This window comes from Protopterus annectens, chromosome 8.part0 (genome assembly GCF_019279795.1).
Source record: "Protopterus annectens isolate FY-2018-M chromosome 8.part0, PAN1.0, whole genome shotgun sequence".
Taxonomy (NCBI): domain Eukaryota; kingdom Metazoa; phylum Chordata; order Ceratodontiformes; family Protopteridae; genus Protopterus; species Protopterus annectens.
Genome location: NC_056741.1, coordinates 210,331,826 through 210,351,321, shown reverse-complemented (window position 1 = coordinate 210,351,321; position 19,496 = coordinate 210,331,826). Strand labels below are relative to the sequence as shown.

Here is a 19,496-nt window from a genome sequence, read left to right as displayed (position 1 = left end):
TTTACATAAATACTAACAGAAAATGTTAATATTTCCCAAATGGCTTTTAAGTACCTAATTAATACTTTGATTTTCGTACTTAGGACTTCCTAGCTGTACTGTTTTTTTCACTGATTTTGATGTTTAGCTTTGTAAAAGTACTTCTTTTTTGCCTGTATTCCACTGTAGAATGCACAACTGTTAAGCATTTTTATTTGGCAATCATTGTTCAGTATATTACAAATTATTAGTATATCTTAAACATGGACTTTGGATTACAAATAATTCAATAAATTGATAAGTTACTGTTGCAGTAATGTTTAATGTACGTTTTGAAGTTTGATAAAAGTGACACATACCAGTAATTGCTGAAGCATCATGTTGCTCTCATCTCTGTCTTTCAGCCAACAAGCATGGTGAGAAAACACTCGGAATGCTTGATAAGAAAAAGCAGTGTAACGTTCCAAAAGCTCCTCTTCTTCAAGTGGCATATATTGTTGCACACTCTCCATGGATTGAATGAAGACACGTAGTGCTTCTTTATGGGGATATTCAATTTCTGCTTCCTTCATACATTTGACTGCCATTGACAAATCAACAACATCATCTTTATTCAGAAATGTAGTTAGTGCCCGTGCAAAGTGAACAAGACCTGTTAAAAAAGTTTGTAATTACTTGGTGTTGCAGTACAGGTTCATAAGAATGGTGGTAAACCCTCTGTATTATCTGAGCAAATACTCTAGATTAAGCCTCTATAGCAACCAAAATTTATTTACTTTTGACCCTATAGCAGATAAATAAATTCAGTTACATCTGATGCAGGTGAAGGCAATGTTTTTGACTGAAGTGGAAAAAAAAGAAGATCCTACATCTTTAAAATGCCTGAGTGCAGGGGTGAGGGGTCAAAACATGATGCAGTTATTCAGGAATGTATACACATGCGTCTATTCAGCAGCTTCAATGATTTCAAAGTATTATTTAGCCAAGAGTTTTCTGGATATGTGAACTTAATTCAGTGTGTTCTCATACACCAGTTCTATCATTTTTTTTAAAAATCCAGAGAGATGCATTCATGTAACAGTCGACAGTTGTGTACAAGTTCAATATTTTTTCTTGTTTGCACTTCTTTTAACCGAGTATGCCCTAGATGGTAGCTAAAATCAAATGAAATACAAATCATGACATTTCAGAATGCAAAGCCATCAGAATATTCAAGATAAGCAAAGCACCTAAACTATTCAGGAAAAGCAACTTCTTCACTCAGTTGCAACACAAGTGTCTACACCTGCAGTGAACAGCATGTAACCAGAAAAATAATTCACATTCATGCTTTTCAAGGAACCTTATATCGTCTAGCTGCTTGGACCGCATTCCATTTTCTAATTATTTCATTGTAATCGTATAATGTGAAGTTGTTCAATCTCGCTGTTCATTCTTTATTGATGGGTTCCAATTGCAAAGCTCTAGGTCTTCAAATAGCTCGAGGCCAAGTCCATATCCCATGATGTACCTGTGAATTACCCCAGATCTAGTTTGCCACTGCAGCAGATCAGAGGTTCTGATTAAGCTTGGGCCAGATAAGCTGTTTTTTCATTAATATTTTGCTAATTAAACTATTTAGATAGTTAGGATTGTTGATAAAGCTCTTATAGCTTTTCAGTGTGTTTTCCCTTTTCATTTACTTTTCTTTATAAATTTCTAGTTAGCCTCTTTTAGGCTTAGTTTAGCAGTAGTTTCTCTAGTTAGTGTGGTCTGTCTAGCCTTCTGCTTTTTTATAGATGGGCTTAATACAGTATACCTTAGATAACCTAGATGAGGTTATTGTTTATTTTTCATATTGCTGTGTGTTTTTCAGTGACCTTTGTCACAGTTCTTAGATAGTTAGTCAATTAGATTTGTTGTGTGGTCTGTCTAGCCTTCTGTATTTTAGATAAGGCTTAGTTTTTTATTACTGTTAAAATTTACAGTAAACATTGCATACTTTAGATAAGATTGCTGTTTATCAACAGCTATCCTTTTTTTGCATAGTCTACTTGTGTATGTGTGATTTAGTCTGCTTTTATTTAAGGCTTGTGTGGAGTTTTTCTACTCTGTGATTTACTCTGCTTTTTTATAGGCTTCTGTGAGAAATTACTGTCCTAGTTTTTTTTGTGGTAACAGTAATTTCTTTCTATCGTTGTTATGGCTGACCAAGATATGCACCCTAAGTCTGGGTTTAAAAAGTTCCCAAAGTGTAGCCAGAAAATGTCAGTTACAGACAGCCACGTTAATTGCGTTTACTGTCTAGGGGCTCTGCATTTGCAAGACAGTTGTGCCATTTGTCATTCCTTCTCCTCTAGGGTCCTGCAGGAAAGAAAGAGGAAACTGATCGATAGAGGCTTGTTGAAGCCTTCATTTTGGGAAGCTTCTTGTAATCAGGATGGTTCCAGTATGTCTTCAAAGTCTTCCAAGACATCGGACTCAAAAAAATCAAAGACGTTGTTGACTTTGGATCCACTGCCCTCGGAGCCGACAGTCTTTACCTTTCAGAGCCAGTTCCCTGTCTTGGAACCGGTCTTTGAAGTTCCAAAGAGTCAGGTTGTCCAGTCGGTACCACTTTATGTACGATCCTCTCGATCATCTATCAGCATGTCGGATATGGATGTTGATCGTGTGGTACAGACTTTGACCAGCCAAAGACCATTGCACTGACTCTTACTGTTCCTCCTCCGAGCCATGTGGTCCTTCAGAGCCGGAGGAGGCAGACCTGATGCTAGTGGAACCTTCAGAGTCGATGCCTGCTCCAGTGTCTTTGGCTCCATGTACTCTAACGTCTTCGGTGCCTATCAAGGACTCTAGGAACTGACACTCTCTGGTCGGGTCCTGGGAGGACAGTCAGACCAACTTGTTGGTTCCGACTTAGCCTCTCTGGGTCTCGGCTCGGATGAGCTTGGCTCCTACCTCAGACTCAGAGCCCACTGTCTTGGTGCTGGGGATGTCAATGGTTTCCTTGGATCAGTCGGCTCCCTCGCATCGGAGCAGAGGTGCTTTTTATACCATGAGGAGAGTCATGTCTCCTAGGACATCTTCAACTTCGGGTCTGCCTTCCTCCTCCCCTAAAGTGCTTGTGTCTGCTTCTGCCTCACATGTCCTGACCAAGCGTAGAGACCCAGAGCCTCAGGACGCCCCACTGGGTGGCTCCTGCTCTTCCGACACCTCACCAGAGGCTCCCGCTGATGAGGTTCCCAGGAAGAGATTGTGCAAGAGGAAACACCAAGACTCCCCACAGGAGTCTCTCATGTTGGATACTAACTTAGATGAATCAGAAGGGTTCCCACAGTCCCCCTCTGAGGATATCTCTTTTGCTGAGATACTTGAGATCCTTAGGCAGAGTGGTGACTGGCAGTCCAAAAGCCCTATTGAGAATGAGTCAGTTCTCCTGAAGGCTTTTGGGTCTCAGTCCTCTACCTCTTGGGTGTCTCCACCCTTCGATGAGCTGATGCAGCTCATCTCACGAAGGACGTGGGAGTGTCCTATTACTGAAGACACTGCCCTCGTGGCAGAGAGAGTCCGCAACACCAGAGTGACAGATCACTTCTCTGGGAAGCCCTACCAGTGCTCGTGAGAGGAGGCCCAACTGTCCTGCTCTGGAGGCAGTCGAGGGCCGCTTATCTTTGTACACAGATGCCTGGCTCAAAATAACAAAAGACAGCTGGGTACAGAGTATCATTTCCCGAGGGTATTTCATTCCATTCTCCACCCCCCCCATCATAAAAAAAAAAATCCCGGACATTCCACCCAGTTACAGGGAACAGGCAACAATAGAGGTCCAGATGTTTCTAAGAAAAAGAGTTATCCAACCAGTCCCAGCAGGCCAGACAGGATCCAGAACTTACTCAAGATTATTTCTGGTTCCAAAGAAGATGGGGGACTGGAGACCCATATTGGACCTCAGCAGACTGAACCAATACGTAAAGAAAGAGAAGTTTTGGATGGTCATGCTTCAGTCTATACTTCCCTTCATAGAGAAAGACAATTGGATGTGCTCGATAGATCTCAAGGATGCAAACTATCACATAAAAATGGCCAGGCCATCCAGGGATCACCTGCGCTTACGGCTGGGAGCCAATCATTACCAATTTTGAGCCCTGCACTTTGGTCTCACTACAGCCCCCAGAGTGTTCACCAAATGCATGACAGTGGTCACGGCTCACCTGAGGCGTCTAGGATTGCAGGCGTTTCTGTACCTAGACAATTGGCTCCTTACTGCCACAACCAGGCATCAACTCATTCAGGCCAGGGATGTCCACTCTGTCACTCTGCAATCATCTGGGCATTACAATCAAAAAAAGCAGAAAAATCTGCCTTGTTGCCATCGCAGCATATCGTTTTTATTGGGGCAGAGTTGGACACCACCACCACTACACTAAGGCTTCCAATAGAAAGAGTCTCTCTTCTTCATCAGTGTGTCAGCATTCTGATATCAAAAGAGAAAGCACCAGCATCGGAAGTTCTGAAAGTATTAGGCATGATGACTGCAACAATTTTAGCTATACCACTAGCTCGTATACACATGCAAGTACTTCAATGGCTATTCTTCATTCAATGGTCTTACCAAGAGCTCCCCATGAATCACACTATAACAATCACAAATCCTTGCAAAAAGAACCTTCAGTGATGGTTGACCTCACTTCATGTCACGATAGGATGCCCATTTGTGTTACCCCCTCCAGCGGCCACAGTGACCACGGATGCTCCCCTGATAGGGTGGGTGGGGGGGCATTTTCAGGGAAAGACTGCCCAAGGCACATGGACCAATCAAGAGGCACATCTGCACATCAATTTCCTAGAGATGAGAGCAGTACTTTTGGCATTGCAGTATTTTCAGGACTCTCTTTCTCTGGGTACAATTGTGATTCAGACAGACAGCATGTTGGTGGTCTGGTATTTGAACAAACAAGGGGGAACCAGGTCTTACCTCCTTTGTCATGAGGCTCTCAGAGTTTGGCAGTGGGCTTTTTCCACCCAGCGCTTTCTGTTGGCAACTCACATCCCAGGGAGATCCAACGTGATAGCAGACAAACTGAGCAGGGCAATCCTGTTGCCCCACGAGTGGTCCCTCAAGAAAGAAATTGCGGACAGGATATTCCGCAGGTGGGGCCAGCCTTGGTGCGACCTTTTTCCCAGTCACTTGAACATGAAATGCAGATGCTACTTTGCCCTGATTCCCCCTCCGGGAAAAGCCCCAATGGATACACTCGTACATGATTGGTCTCCGGGTCTCCTTTATGCATTTCTACCAATCCCGTTGATACCAAAGGTTCTACAGAAAGTAAAATCCCTGAGAAGAACCATCATTCTAATAGCCCCTCATTGGCCTCATCAGATTTGGTTCCCCTTCCTTTGATTTCATCTTTTGGAGGATCCTTGGATTCTAGACCCAGTTCCAGACCTTCTGACACACCCGTTGGGGGACCTTCATCCCTCTCTGCAGTCCCTGAAGCTGACAGCTTGGCTGCTCCAGTTCCCATCATAGCCAGGTTCCATAACCTTTCCAATGAGACAAAACAGATCCTTTTGTCCTCTCATAAATCTTCTACTAGAAAGCTATATCTTAACAAATGGAAGAAATTTTCTATATGGGCCTCTAAAATAATATTGATCCTTACCAAGCTCCTATGGCCTCCATCTTAGAATTCTTGACTATGATTTTTAACAAAGGAGTTGCAGCAGCAACAGTTTGGGTTCAATTGGCTGCTATTTCTAATTTTCCTCTTGGATTTGAAGGATTGAATATCATGTCTCACAAGTTTTCCAAAGCCTTTCTCAAAGGGACTTTTCATATTAGCCACCTGTGAAATCTTCCTATTCTCCATGGAGTCTAAATTTTATGCTTTCACATGTAATTCTTCTGCCATTTGAACCAGCTTCATCTGGTGAGCTCAGATTTTTGTCTAGTAAGACCATCTTTCTGGTAGCTGTTACTTCTACCCGCAGAGTGTCAGAGCTTCAAGCTTTATCCATCAAGCCTCTCTATTTGATATTTCATGCTGGCAGTCTCACTTAGAACAAATCCCTCATTCTTACCCAAAGTTTGCACTGAAACCAATCTCAACCAATTAATGATTTGTCAGTTTTCTTCCCCAATCATTCTAACAATTTAGAGTATATGCTGCACAAACTTGATGTTCACAAACAGCTCAGATTTTATTTGGATAGAACTAAAGATTTCAGGAAATCAAACCAGCTTTTTGTTTCATTCTCAGACTCCATGAAAGGGAGACCAGTGGCTACAACAACTCTGTCTAAATGGTTATCTGATTGTATCACATTTGCCTATTCAGCTGCCAATATACCTTTGCAACACAAGATTAAAGCTCACTCAACCAGACCAGTTTCTACATCATCTGCCTTTTCTGCCAGACTTCCCATTGATAACATTTGTACAGCAGCTACTTGGTCAAAACCTCATACCTTTATCACTCATTACAAAGTTGACAAGGCCTCCAGGGACAGGGCTTCCTTTGGATCCATGGTCCTAAGAAATATACTTCTGTGAGCCACCCGAGAATGATGGTGCTTGGGATGCTACCCATCAGTAAAGAATGAACGGCGACATTGAGCAACCTCACATAAAGAAATTATGTACTTACCATAACATTCCATGTGAGTTGTTCATCTCGCCTTCATTCTTGTGTCCCTACCTCCTACCCCTCCCTGGGCTGATAGATGACCGAGATGCTGGATCCATCATGGTTACTCAAACCTTCTATTCCTTTCTGTGGGAGTGAAAGAATGACATATTGTATTAGTATATGCAGCAAACAAGATCTGAGGTAATTCACAGGTGCATCACGGGATAGGGACTTGGCCTCAAGCTATTTGAAGACCTCGAGCTTTGCAATTGGCCTTATCGGAGCCGAGGGATCAGCTCCGAACCCATCAGTAAAGAATGACGGTGAGATGAACAACTCACATGGAACGTTATGGTAAGTACATAACTTCTTTTTTCTAGCTACAAGAAAGCCACAGAGAGGCCTTTGGAAATGACATTTCAGTCAAGTTCAAAATGTCCAAAGGTCTGTGACCGAATGGGCACTAGTTGATGATTACAGATATAAGAACACACACACACACACACACACACACACACACACACACACACACACACACACACACACACACACACACACACACACACACACACACACACAGTTTTCCTGCTGTGTAAAGTACAGTTGTGCAAGTAAACTTACCATAACAGTAGATGTTCTAATTGATTATTGCTGCAGTAGCCTAACCTGTTTGGGTTATATCCTGTCAAGGATATGACCATAGGCCAGTTTTCAAAGCTTCAGAACACCTTTCATGTCCCTAACTGCTGCATGACTCAAGGAGAGATAAATAAAAGAAAAGGCTATGGTGCTAAAAGCTTCTGAGCTTTCTTGTTTCATGAAGGGAGGCTAGAAACCTAAAAGGTAAATGCTAGGAATGGAAAATAAAACATATAAACATATATTAAACATACAAACATATATAAAAGTATATACAAAAAAGAATAAACATCCACACCCTGACAATATAGCTAACACAATACAAGAGGGATGGAGGGAGGACACGGTTACTGCAACAGTGATCTATTATGATATCTGTTGTTATGGTAAGCTTACTTGCACAACCAATGCATGAGATGTGGCACACCAAATTGGAGGAGGAAGAGAGAAGGGTAGATGTGAGTTGAGAACAAATCGGTCTATCCTCCAAAGTAAGTCTTTGAATCAATCGCAAAGCTGAAATTTGAAAAAATACAGTATGCTGATGTTGGGACCAAACTGATCTGCAGAATCATTGAATTTTCATCGTTTGAAGTCTGGCTAAGTTAAATCAAAATAATAATAGAAACCATGAAACTCATAATCCTAAAATATTTCCTAGCAGAAGACAGGGACTGTTTGGAAAATATCAGGAACCTTCCAGAAGAACATCTATGTTGTTCCAAGGAGGAAAGAACCTTTCCAGATAAGTATCCAGGATACATCCCAGAAAATGTATCTTGTATGAATAGATGAAATATGATTTTATGTTAATTCACCTAGAATCCCAGACTGAGAAGGAGTGCCTTGATCTATGTCAGTGAGTCTTGACATTAGGAAAACAAGTGTACAAATATAGAATTGCAGTTTGCGAAGTGCAACGACTCTAGCCAGACATTTAGAAAATATCCTTACTGCAGAAGATAAACCAAAGGATAATTTAGAAAACTGAAAATTTAAGCCAGGTACAAAAATCCTTTAAAAAAGTCTACATTCTGTTGCCAGATAGAATGAGATGAAAAGCATTTCTAAATTCAATAAAAAATGAGAGGAATCAGTAGAAACAACTACTATAAGGACTGCATCTTGAATTTTGATAAAATAAAAAATTGTGAGAGAATTGTTCGGGATTGACCTGCAAGTTATTTTCTTTTATAGGAGAAAATATTCTAATAGCAAAACATGTCCCTGTCTGATCTGGGGAATTCTTTCTTTGACCTAAAAAAGTAACATTGCATTCAGGACTAAAGGAAAAGGTAAATTAAGACTAAAGGATGAGAGGAAATCCCATGAATGGAATGGAGACTTCCTAGTCATTTGCAGCCCTACTGAACAATTATCAGAATCCAATTGTCTTAGGCTACCTGTTGCCAAACAGGAGAAAGAAAACCTAGACTCTTATAATTAAATGATTACCAGCTGGAGAGAAGGGGCAATAATGTAGAACAAATACTAATTCTGACTTTTTGGCCTGCCTTGGGTTCATCTCCCTCATTTTAAGATTCTTTTAGCTATTACTCTTTTTTAATCAGTATTTAAAGGGACCACATTTTTATTTTATTTTTTTTATTTTATTTTACATTTGTTGACCAGGCTAGTCTGGCTGGATACATGTCCATTTTCAGCAGAGTAATACTAAGTACATTACATAAAAAATCATTACTCTTAAGAAATAGCAAAAATTGGAAATGACATTTGCTAGTCCAGGTGAGAAATTAAAATGTTAACTTTAATGCTGTCTAGAAAGATTTGAGAATCCAAGCAAGCAAATCTTATCACGACTGATGCAGAGACAGCTGCCCTGCTTACAGCATGGGCAGATAGCACCTTTAAAGAATGCTGAGTGATTTGGTAGTTAGCAAACTAATAAAAGAAATAAAACTATGCTTTAACTTATATAAAAGGAAAGATAACAGCTAAATGCTTTGTGTAATCAAAAAGCCTTAAACATTTTAACATATCAACAAGCAGTTTGGAATTTTGAAATGTAAAGTTGCAGAGAAATAAACTTTCTTCCAAAATTTGTCAAAAGCTTTCCCATCATAGTCAGAAGAAGTGGGATTAGCATTCACAATATGTCTGGCATCAGGTGTTTAGATAATTATATCATTACAGGATCTGATTTGGGGATACAAACATGATATTTAAGAGGCTGAGGACCTTATAAGCCTATGAGACTTTTAAGGTCAGGAGGTTGATTGCCAGGAATGCTGTAGGCTATTAAGAAAATATCATCTAAAGCTGGTAAAATAGGAGGAACAGTCACAGGCAGAAGAAACTACAGCTGTAGCAAACCAAAATACTCTTGCTGGGATGCTGGAATTTAATTCTCTTCCCCACTGAAACACTCTTTTACCTCAGAAAAAGAACTGTTTTGAAGGGAAATCTGAAGAATCACTTTCTTCAGAAATAAAATCTTCAGCTCGAGGAGAATTTACTGTAGAAAAACTCATCTCCACCATCCCTTCCCTGCTACTCAGATTGAGAATCAGAATCAGACAGAGAAAAATGTTCTCTTTCTTTTAGCATTCTATGAAGAAAGAAAAGTTAAAAAAATAAGAGCTTGGAAAAGCCCTTTTGTCTTCTTTGTTCATATTTACGAGGACAAAAGCAAGCAATACAACCCAAAGATTAGAGATGTAAAGCGCTCAATCCAGTCAAAACTTGTAAAGTCCAAAAAACCATCTTGAAAGGCAACCAGCAGAATCTTGAGCTTGAAGTTTATTGTAAAATATCCAAAGGCTTGAAAGGAACGGAACAGTTCTTGAATCAAAATTGACTTTAATAAAGAACAAAAAAATAAAAAGTAAAATATTACATCAAGCGCTTTCACCTGGAGTCATACCAGGCTTTATCAAGATGAACCATCATTAAAAATTCAATGCTTAAATAGCTTCTAGTCCAAATCATGTGACTAGAACTCCAATTAATAAAATATGCTAATTAGCCATTAAAACTAGCAAACCACCAGGTTATGTTAGAGACTTAAAAAGTTGCTTTTCATTGCTGTCAAAATTAAAACAAGTACATCAACATGACCAGCCAAACTTGTAATATCTTAAGATAACGTTAAAAATTATAAGAAATTCATATGTGCCTAAAAAACATTCAAAAGTTGTGGTTAAAAATTACTGCCCATTAAGTACAATTTTTTAACTACTGCTTATTTTGTACTTAATGGGCAGTAATTTTTAACCACAACTTTTGAATGTTTTTTAGGCACATATGAATTTCTTATGTTATCTTAAAATATTACAAGTTTGGCTAATTTTTGACAGCAATGAAATGAAATTTTTTAAGTCCTCTCTAAACACACCTGGTGGTTTGCTTATTTTTTAATAATTAGCATATTTTATTAATTTGGAGTTCTTCACATGATTTGGGACTAGAAACTATTAAGCACTGAATTTTTAGGTTCATCTTGATAAAGCCTGGTATGACTCCAGGCGAAAGCGCTTGATGTAATATTTTACTTTTTATTTTTTTGTTCTTTATTAAAGTCAATTTTAATTCAAGAACTGTTCCGTTCCTTTCAAGCCTTTGGATATTTTACTTTGTTCTTGGTTTGGATCTGCTTTGTTTTGAGTTTGAAGTTTATTGTCCACACAATACATCGTTAAAAGCAAAATAAAATACACACATAAACACTTTAACGTATTCACCGCATTTTTGTCAATACTAGGATTTCTTCAGATGTATGCATACCTCTTCCACAACTTCCCTTTTATACATAGTGACCAATTAATGACAACCTATAACTTTATATATGTTACAACATAATTTAATTAAAATTTATATTTAACTAATGCCTAAAACATCTAAAAATACATATAAGAAACCTACAAGTTTTATGTATCTAAAAATTCTTAAAATCAACATCACATCTTTAAAACTAATATAATTTAAATGATCACTCAAACTTTAAAAAAATATATATACATATACTTAAAATTTCTATAATTAAACTTTTTCCTTCCACTCTATGTAATAGAGTCCTTTGGCTCCATCTAGTAGTTGTAAGCCTAATTTACAATTTTGCTGCTTTTAACTTTAGAACAGGGCAAGGAAGACTGCATCATTTAGACCAGGTAATCTCGTGGCTTCAACTATTATTTGCCAGTACAACTCTCTATATTCAAGTCTTGTCTCCCATAGTCCACCTCTCTGTACCTTTGGTAGTACTTCCAAAACAAAAAACTGAAAACTAGTATTGTGGCATGACATCTAATGCTTATATAATGCATTATTATCATTCCTATGTTGTACTCATGTTCATAGATTCTCATTTTTAGTTTGCTTTCAGTTTTTCTTGTGTAGAACGATATACACGTATCACACAGTGCTAAGTACGCCACCCCACTTGTATTGCAATTAAAAAGCTTTTACTGTGAATCATTTTGTTCCTACTGTCAAGATATACACTGTCACCCTTCTTCACAAATGGACACTGTGGACAGCACCCACATTTAAATGTACCTATTGTTCTTTCATTTGTTATTAGTTTTCTATTAATACTTTTTCAAGAATGCTTTTTATATTGTTACCCTTCTGTAAATAAATTTTAGGGGCTTAGTGAAAATAACATCTAAATCTGAAAAACTTTTGAATCTACCCAATTCCTTCTCAGTAATACCTCTGATTATACCAGCAGCAACAGTATAATCCATTATGAATGCTTCTTCGTATTCACTCCTTTGTTTTCTTGTAATCCCTAAAACTCTGTTTATTGGGGTACTTTGTCTCCTAATATGGGTGAAAATCTTGTTTTCCTACCTTCTTTAACTTGATTTTCAACCTCTTATCTAAATACCTGGCTAACAAGGCAGTAATTGAGCCCTCTGATGACAGAATAGGTCTTAACGGTGGATCTAAAGGGTTCGTATGGACCTTTAGAATTCCAAATATGGAAGGGACTCTAGGCTTTTCATTTTGTAAGTATTTTGTATCTTGGACAATACAAAGTGTTAGACTTGGACAATGCATAGCTTAGGAAATGTTTAGAACTTAATATTGTGCCAAAAAGGTTGTGTGTATGTAGATATCCAAATAAAGTATGTGAAGGATCAGAATTTTATAAAGAACTGATCCAAATATTTCATAAATGTGGTGCTGACATAGTGAAAGCTATTATAAGGCAAATGAGAGAGAAATGGAAATATTACATTGGGACGTGGAACAGATTAATAAAAACATACTAAGTGATTTAATGTTTACAGTGTAGAGAGAAAAGGTTAAATATTATGACGTCTTGGGAAAGGCTGAATCAAAATGTAAGAATGTTTATAACAGGAAAATTAATTAGTGGACAGAGACTTAAAAGAATATAGAATGCAAGTCTCTTACCCTAGACCTAGGTCATATCAGAATTTCTTTAGAACAGGAGAGTTGGAATGCAGTAATTATGAAACCCAATACCAGAGGGATAATTATGAGAAGTATATTACATACGACTTGGAGTACCCTTTGGATTTCCCTCCTCTCTGAAGATCGGAGAAGTTGAAAAACAGGGAGCCAGTGGACTACAATTACAACTACAACAGGAGAAAGGGGAATTACAAGAAAAACAAATGAAACAGACAACCAACATTTTAGGACATGAAAATATCACAATAGAAGATTTTAAATGTAGTTTTAAAGGTTAGAACATATTCAATTATAGCAACATACATGTTAACGAAAACCATTTTCAGTTGTTTTTAAAAGGTATTAAATTCATTCCAAAGAAGTAGGCAGATATAAGTAAAGTTATTATAGATTTAAAACTTTTTTATGAAAAAAGAATTTGAAGTTATTTTTTTAAGGGTCAAAGAAAGCTAACAAGCAAGGAAGGAACACTTAGTAGAAAGAGTACATTTAACCCACCACTACACCCTCAGCTAAAGAAATTTGAATCACTAGTAGAAAAAGAGTTAAGGAAAGGTATAGAGTGGAATAAAGTTACTCGCAATTTATCTAGGGAAGAAAGATTAATTTTAGATGAGTTGAAAAAGAACAAGTCCTTAACAGTAATGAGACCTGACAAAGGGGGTGGTACAGTATTAATGGACAATATTATATACGAGTCAAAAATGATGAACATTTTAAATAACGAGACTAATTATACAAGGGTATCACTAAATGAGGTCAATATTTCCAACAAATTTATTTTTTAATTTTAAATGACCTTTTATTGGAAGGGATAATAACTATGGATACTTTTAAATACTCACAAAATGAAAAGCCTAGATTCCCTTCCATATTTGGAATTCCAAAGGTCCATAAGAACCCTTTAGATCCACCATTAAAATCTATTGTGGTCATCAGAGGGCTCAATTACTGCCCCATTAGCCAGGTATTTAGAGTTTTGTATCTCTCCTTGGAGGGTAACAGTGTATTAAAAGATTCATGGGATATGTTGAGAAGTGTAAAGCAAAGTTTGTATAAAGATAAGATTATTTTTGTTACTATTGATATTGTAGAACTTTTTACTTCTATACCACACAAAGAAGGGATGTGTTGGTTTGAGGAAGCATTAGTAGAATGCGGAAAGTTTACTGCTAATGAATTTCATACATGTTTGACATTAATGGATGCAGTATTAAGAAATAATTATATTTTCTATGAAGGTGAGTTCTTTCAGCAACTAAAGAGAATAGCAATGGGGCAAGCTACGCCCCAGCATACGCTAATATTATACTTTCATGGTGGGAGAAAAATATATATATTAAGTTCTGAATTTGCAAAATGTTGGATTATATACAAATGATACCTTGATGATTTCTGCCTGTTTAGGATTGAAACTGAAGGTACATTTTTAGAATTGTTTAATTATATATTGAGACCACTTCTTTTTTAAAGTTTGCTTATAATATTGAGCATGAGCAGATGAATTATTTATATATTAGTATTAAAAAATAAAAAGGGAATTTTGTATCAAAGGTATATAGGAAGGGGACTTTTTCTGATTCTAACTTGTTTTACACAAGTGATCACCCTTTCTACCAGAAGAAAAGTCTTGTAAAAGGACAGTTTGTAAGAGGTAGTCGAATGACCTCAAAGGAGACAGACTTTTTGGAAGAATGTGATTTTTTGACTAGAATGTTTAAAGAAAGAGGCTACCCAGAGAGTCTGAGAAGAGAAGTTGAAAATCAAGTTCAAGAAGGTAGAAAAACAAGATTTGCACCCATATTATGAAAACAAAGTACCCCAATAAACAAAGTTTTAGGGAGTGCAAGAAAACAAAGGAGGGAATACGAAGAAGCATTCATAATGGATTATACTGGGGGTGCTGGTATAATAAGAGGTATTATTGAGAAGGAATGGGGTAGATTCAAAAGTTTTTCAGATTTAGATGTTATTTTCAATAAGCCCCTGAAATTTATTGACAGAAGGGATAACAATATAAAAAGCATTCTTGAAAAAAGTAGTAATAGAAAACTAATGACAAACAAAAGAAAAATAAGTACATTTAACTGTGGGTGCTGTCCACAGTGTTAATTTGTGAAGAAGGGTCTTTTTCATCTTTTCCCAGTTAGGGTTCTCCACAGTGGATCACTGGTCTGCTTATGACCGGCAGTAGAGTTTCATGGTGTGGAGTTGCCAGCCCGGTGCCCAACCTTCGGAGAAGGCACAAGCACACTCACGGACCTACCTGCATGTCTTTTAAAGTTCAATTGATCGCAGGGAGGACATGCAGACTCCACACAGAAGGCACTTCAGCTGAGAATCGATCCAGAGAGCCTCTTGCTGTGAGGTGACAATGCTAACCGCTGCACCACTGCGGCTGACCTAACCACTGCACCACCACAGCTGTGAAGAAGGGTGACAGTATATATCTTGATAGTAGGAGCAAAATAATTCACAGTAAAAGCTTTGCCAATTGCAATATAAGTGGGGTGGTGTACTTAGCATTGTGTGATAAGTGTACATCATTCTATATAGGAAAAACTGAAAGGAAACTAAAAATGAGAATCTACGAACATGAGTAGGACATTAAGAATAGGAATGATAATGCATTATATAAGCATTACATGTAAAGCTATGGAAAGGATAATCATGGACCTCATAAATAAAGATATTGGGGACCTACAGACACTGGATCCTACCCAGTTCGGCTTTGTTAAGGGCAGATCCTGCCTCTTAAACCTGGTTGATTACTTTGAAACAGTCACCAAGGCCATTGATGAGGGGAAAGTGGTCCACACAGCCTACCTGGACCTCGCAAAAGTCTTTGATACAATACCCCACTCGGGCATTATAGATAAGCTCACCAGCTTAAATATAAACCCCTATGTCACTAGATGGGTTGCAAACTGGCTCAAGGACAGAACCCACATGGTTAGAATTGCTGGAGCCATGTCAGACTCCAAACCAGTTACAAGTGGTGTCCCACAAGGCTCAGTCCTGGGACCTCTCTTGTTCAGTATATATTTCTTGGAGGTACAGGCCAACACAGAAGGACTGTGGCTGACCAAGTTCGCAGATGACTGCAAACTGGGCGCCATAATCGAGACTCCAGCCGACACAAGCATCCTCCAAAAGGGCCTCATAGAAACAGACAACTGGTGCCAGAGCCATGGCCTCAAGCTAAACGCTAAAAAGTGTATAGTCATCCCCTTTGGCAAAAACAAAGTGCCCACAAATTACCACATAGGTGGTAATCCATTAAGTACAGAAGAAGTAATTAGGGACCTGGGGACCCAAGTTGATAGCAATCTCTCATTTGACAACCACGTGGCCAAAGTGGTTAGAAAAACATTTTATATAGCCCACCTAATCATGAAGGGATTCACATCTAGATCAGGGGAGGTCATTGTGCCTCTTTACTCATCCCTCATCAGGCCCATAATTGAGTACAATGCCCCTTTTGGGATGTACCTTACCAGACACCTGCAGCAACTGGAAAGACCCCAAAAGTACCTCACCAAGAGGATCAAAGGGCTCAAACAGATGCCATATGCTGCCCGGTTAAAGAAACTCCAGCTCTACTCAGTGGCATACTGCCTCTTCAGAGGAGATCTGTGCCTGACGTATAAAGCCATGTCCAACCCGGAATTAATGGACATGCTGCACCTCAGAAAATCCAAATCCTATCGAGCTACACACTCGAGAGACTTGAACCTCAGCACTGAAATAAATAGGACATGCTGGAGGGACAGATTCATAACCCAGAGGCTCCCTTCACTCTGGAATAAAATCCCAGTCCAGGTTAGGCAGAGTCCCTCATTGACTGTCTTCAAGAGGAATCTTGATGAGTGGATGGGAGATCGTAGGTTTACCCCAGGTATGACTTCTGTGTCACTGTTAGACAGAGGCACAGTATACTAACCTCAAAAAAAGGGCATAGCAAAATTAATTTAAAATGGGTGGCAAAAGCCAAACACATTCTGGCTAGGCTTATAAATGCCCTAGGGCAGATAGCCTAGTATGAACCTATGAACCTATGCCATAAAACTAGTTTTCAGTTTTTTGTTTTGGAAGTAGTACCAAATGAACAGAGAGGGGGACTATAGGAGACTAGACTAGAATATAGAGAGTTGTACTGGCAAATAATATTAGAAGACACAAAATGTCTTGGTCTAAATGATACAGTCTCCCTTGCCCCTGTTCTAAAATTAAGAACAGCAAAATTGTGAATTAGGCTTACAACCACCAGATGGAGCCAAATGATTGTATTACATAGAATGGAAGGAAAAAGTTTAATTCTGGAAATTTTAATTGTATGCATATATATTTATAATGTTTGAGTGGTTGTTAAGTTTAAATTATATTAGTTTTAAAGATGTGATGTTGAGTTTAAGAATTAGATACATAAAACTTATAGGTTTCTTATATGTATTTTTATACGTTTTAGATATTAGTTAAATATAAATTTTAATTGAATTATGTTGTAACAAGTATAAAGTTTTAATAGGTTGCTGTTAATTGGTCACTATGTATAAAAGGGAATTTATGGAAGAGGTATGCATACATCTGAAGAAGTCCTAGTATTGAGGAAAATGTGGTGAATACGTTAAAGCATTTATGTGTGTAGTTTATTTTGCTTTTAATGGTGTATTGTGTGTACTTCAAACTTGTGTGAACTTCAAGCTCAAGAGTCTGCTGGTTGCTTTTTAAGGTGCTTTTTTGGACTTTACAAAAGCAACCAATGTTAAACTTTTTGTTTCCTTTATCTAAGAGATTCCGTAGAAAAAGACCAAGGGATTCAAGCCCCTTAGCCCACCTTTATTCTACAGCCTTCCCCAAGATCAAGAAGAGTGGGTCTCTCTTGCTCATAGAACACAACTCATACAAGGACACGTTTAACTCCAGTCTTTAGTGGCTTCAAAAGGAGTACACCTGGGCGATCAACAGAAAACAATGAGCATAAGAAGGTATGGTCACAGTAGAGGCACCTATCAAGATGGCCAGTCCAACACCTGAAGATGCTTGAATAGATTTCTGTTTCTTGCAGACATATTAAGTGGAGCTGGATAAGAATTGCTTGTTTAGCCATTGAAGAATGCTTGACAAGTAGGAAGCAGAGCAGGTATGTATGTATCAATCAAAAAGCACTGCAGACACACAAATCACAGTGACAACCCCCCAAATAATATACAAGCAATAAAAATATTTTTCTTTAGGAAAAAGCCCATTTAAATTTGAAAAGTAATTTTAAAAACATATTTTTGACACATGCACATATGAGAAAAAATATTTTCTTCTACAGAAAACAAGAGACAATCCAACAAAAGCACCTTTCCTAGCAAAGCATAATAAATACTGATCAGAAGACAGATAGTATTATTTAAAATTTAAAAACTGTGGAAGGTTTTCCCCTAGAAGGTTACTTATCTGCCAAGCCTTGAAGAGTTGCTAGCCAACAGTCATCTCCATGAAGCTTGCAGAGGGAGTTAATTTTGGAAACAAGAAATATGTGAAGCTTTTAGCACCCTAACCTCTGCTTTTATTCACCTCTCCTTTATCACTGCAGCAATTAGGGTAATTGCAGGGTGGCCTGAAGGTTTGAAAAGCATCTGGTGGTCATATCTTTGGCAGGATATAACCAAAATGTCTTAGGCTACTGAAAAAGTGATCTAATGTTGGATATTGTGTGTTACTGCATTGGGAGTCAAATATAAATCAAGTAATCTAAGAAATCCTTTCTCTCTGGAAATGTATATAAATTTTAGTTGTGATGCAATGGAAAATTAATTTATGAAGGTATTCTTGAGAGTAGCTATATAAAATGTCAGAGACATTTGTTTCAGCTTCTTATGTAGTCTGTAGTCTTTCACAGCTAAATGTGCCTGTTCTGATATAATACACACAGTTAAACTATAAAGAGGTCACATAAAATATCCAAAAAGTCAGTGTGACAATTGCTCTTTGACAGAGATCACCCTGACATGCATACATAAGTTTACCCCTCCTAACAAGCCAGATCAATGGTTGCAGCTGTATTTTCATCCACTGACTGTCTCCTTACCACCATATTTAACCACATTTTGACTGTCAAAACCTCAGATGTCAACTAGTTATAAAATGAAAAAAAATTGCCACAATGATGTATTTCAGTTTGTTTTGCATGAATGCACACACACGCACACACACAGACACACACACACACACACACACACACACACACACACACACACACACACACACACACACACACACACACACACACACAGTCCACAAGAGGCCAGATCAATGAACTGTTGCCTTCATAGACATTCAGACTTGCCCCAAGACTGACACTTACTATTAACATAAAGTTTGATTGTAGTGAAAAGAGGAAAGTAATTATGGCCACAGTAATACATTTCAACTTTTAAGATACACACCCAGTCATTTTTTGCAACCGTCATACACACACACACACACACACACACACACACACACACACACACACACACACACACACACACACACACTATGTTCACAAGTTAAAATGAAAAAATGATACCTTGACAGGTTAACATCATAGCTACATATAATCATCAAATGCTGACAAGTAAATTTACCCAAGTATTGACAGCCAGTTTAAAAATTCTATCTAAAATGTTAGACAGTAACCCAATTGGTAAGGAATACTGCAAGTACTGTATTATAAGCACAACTGTGTGCTCATTCTTCATTACAGATACCAGTATAGCACAATGAAGAAAAGATATTTTTTTTGATTTTCTGTACCCCTGGGAAAGTGGCATTTAAATGAAGGTAGTTTCATCAAACAGAAAAAGAGTGAGTGTAGTTTGCCAAAAG

The 19,496-nt window shown here is 38.0% G+C and overlaps 1 protein-coding gene across 1 annotated transcript in view; it reads right to left on the bottom strand.

Annotated features, from left to right (window-relative positions):
- Window positions 1–19,496, bottom strand: part of LOC122808192 (guanylate-binding protein 2-like) — a 994,936-nt gene that overhangs the window by 246,173 nt on the left and 729,267 nt on the right. The window contains exon 5 of the mRNA XM_044079160.1: window positions 339–631. Coding sequence (XP_043935095.1) covers window positions 339–631 — 293 coding nt within the window. The remainder of the gene's footprint in view (window positions 1–338; window positions 632–19,496) is intronic.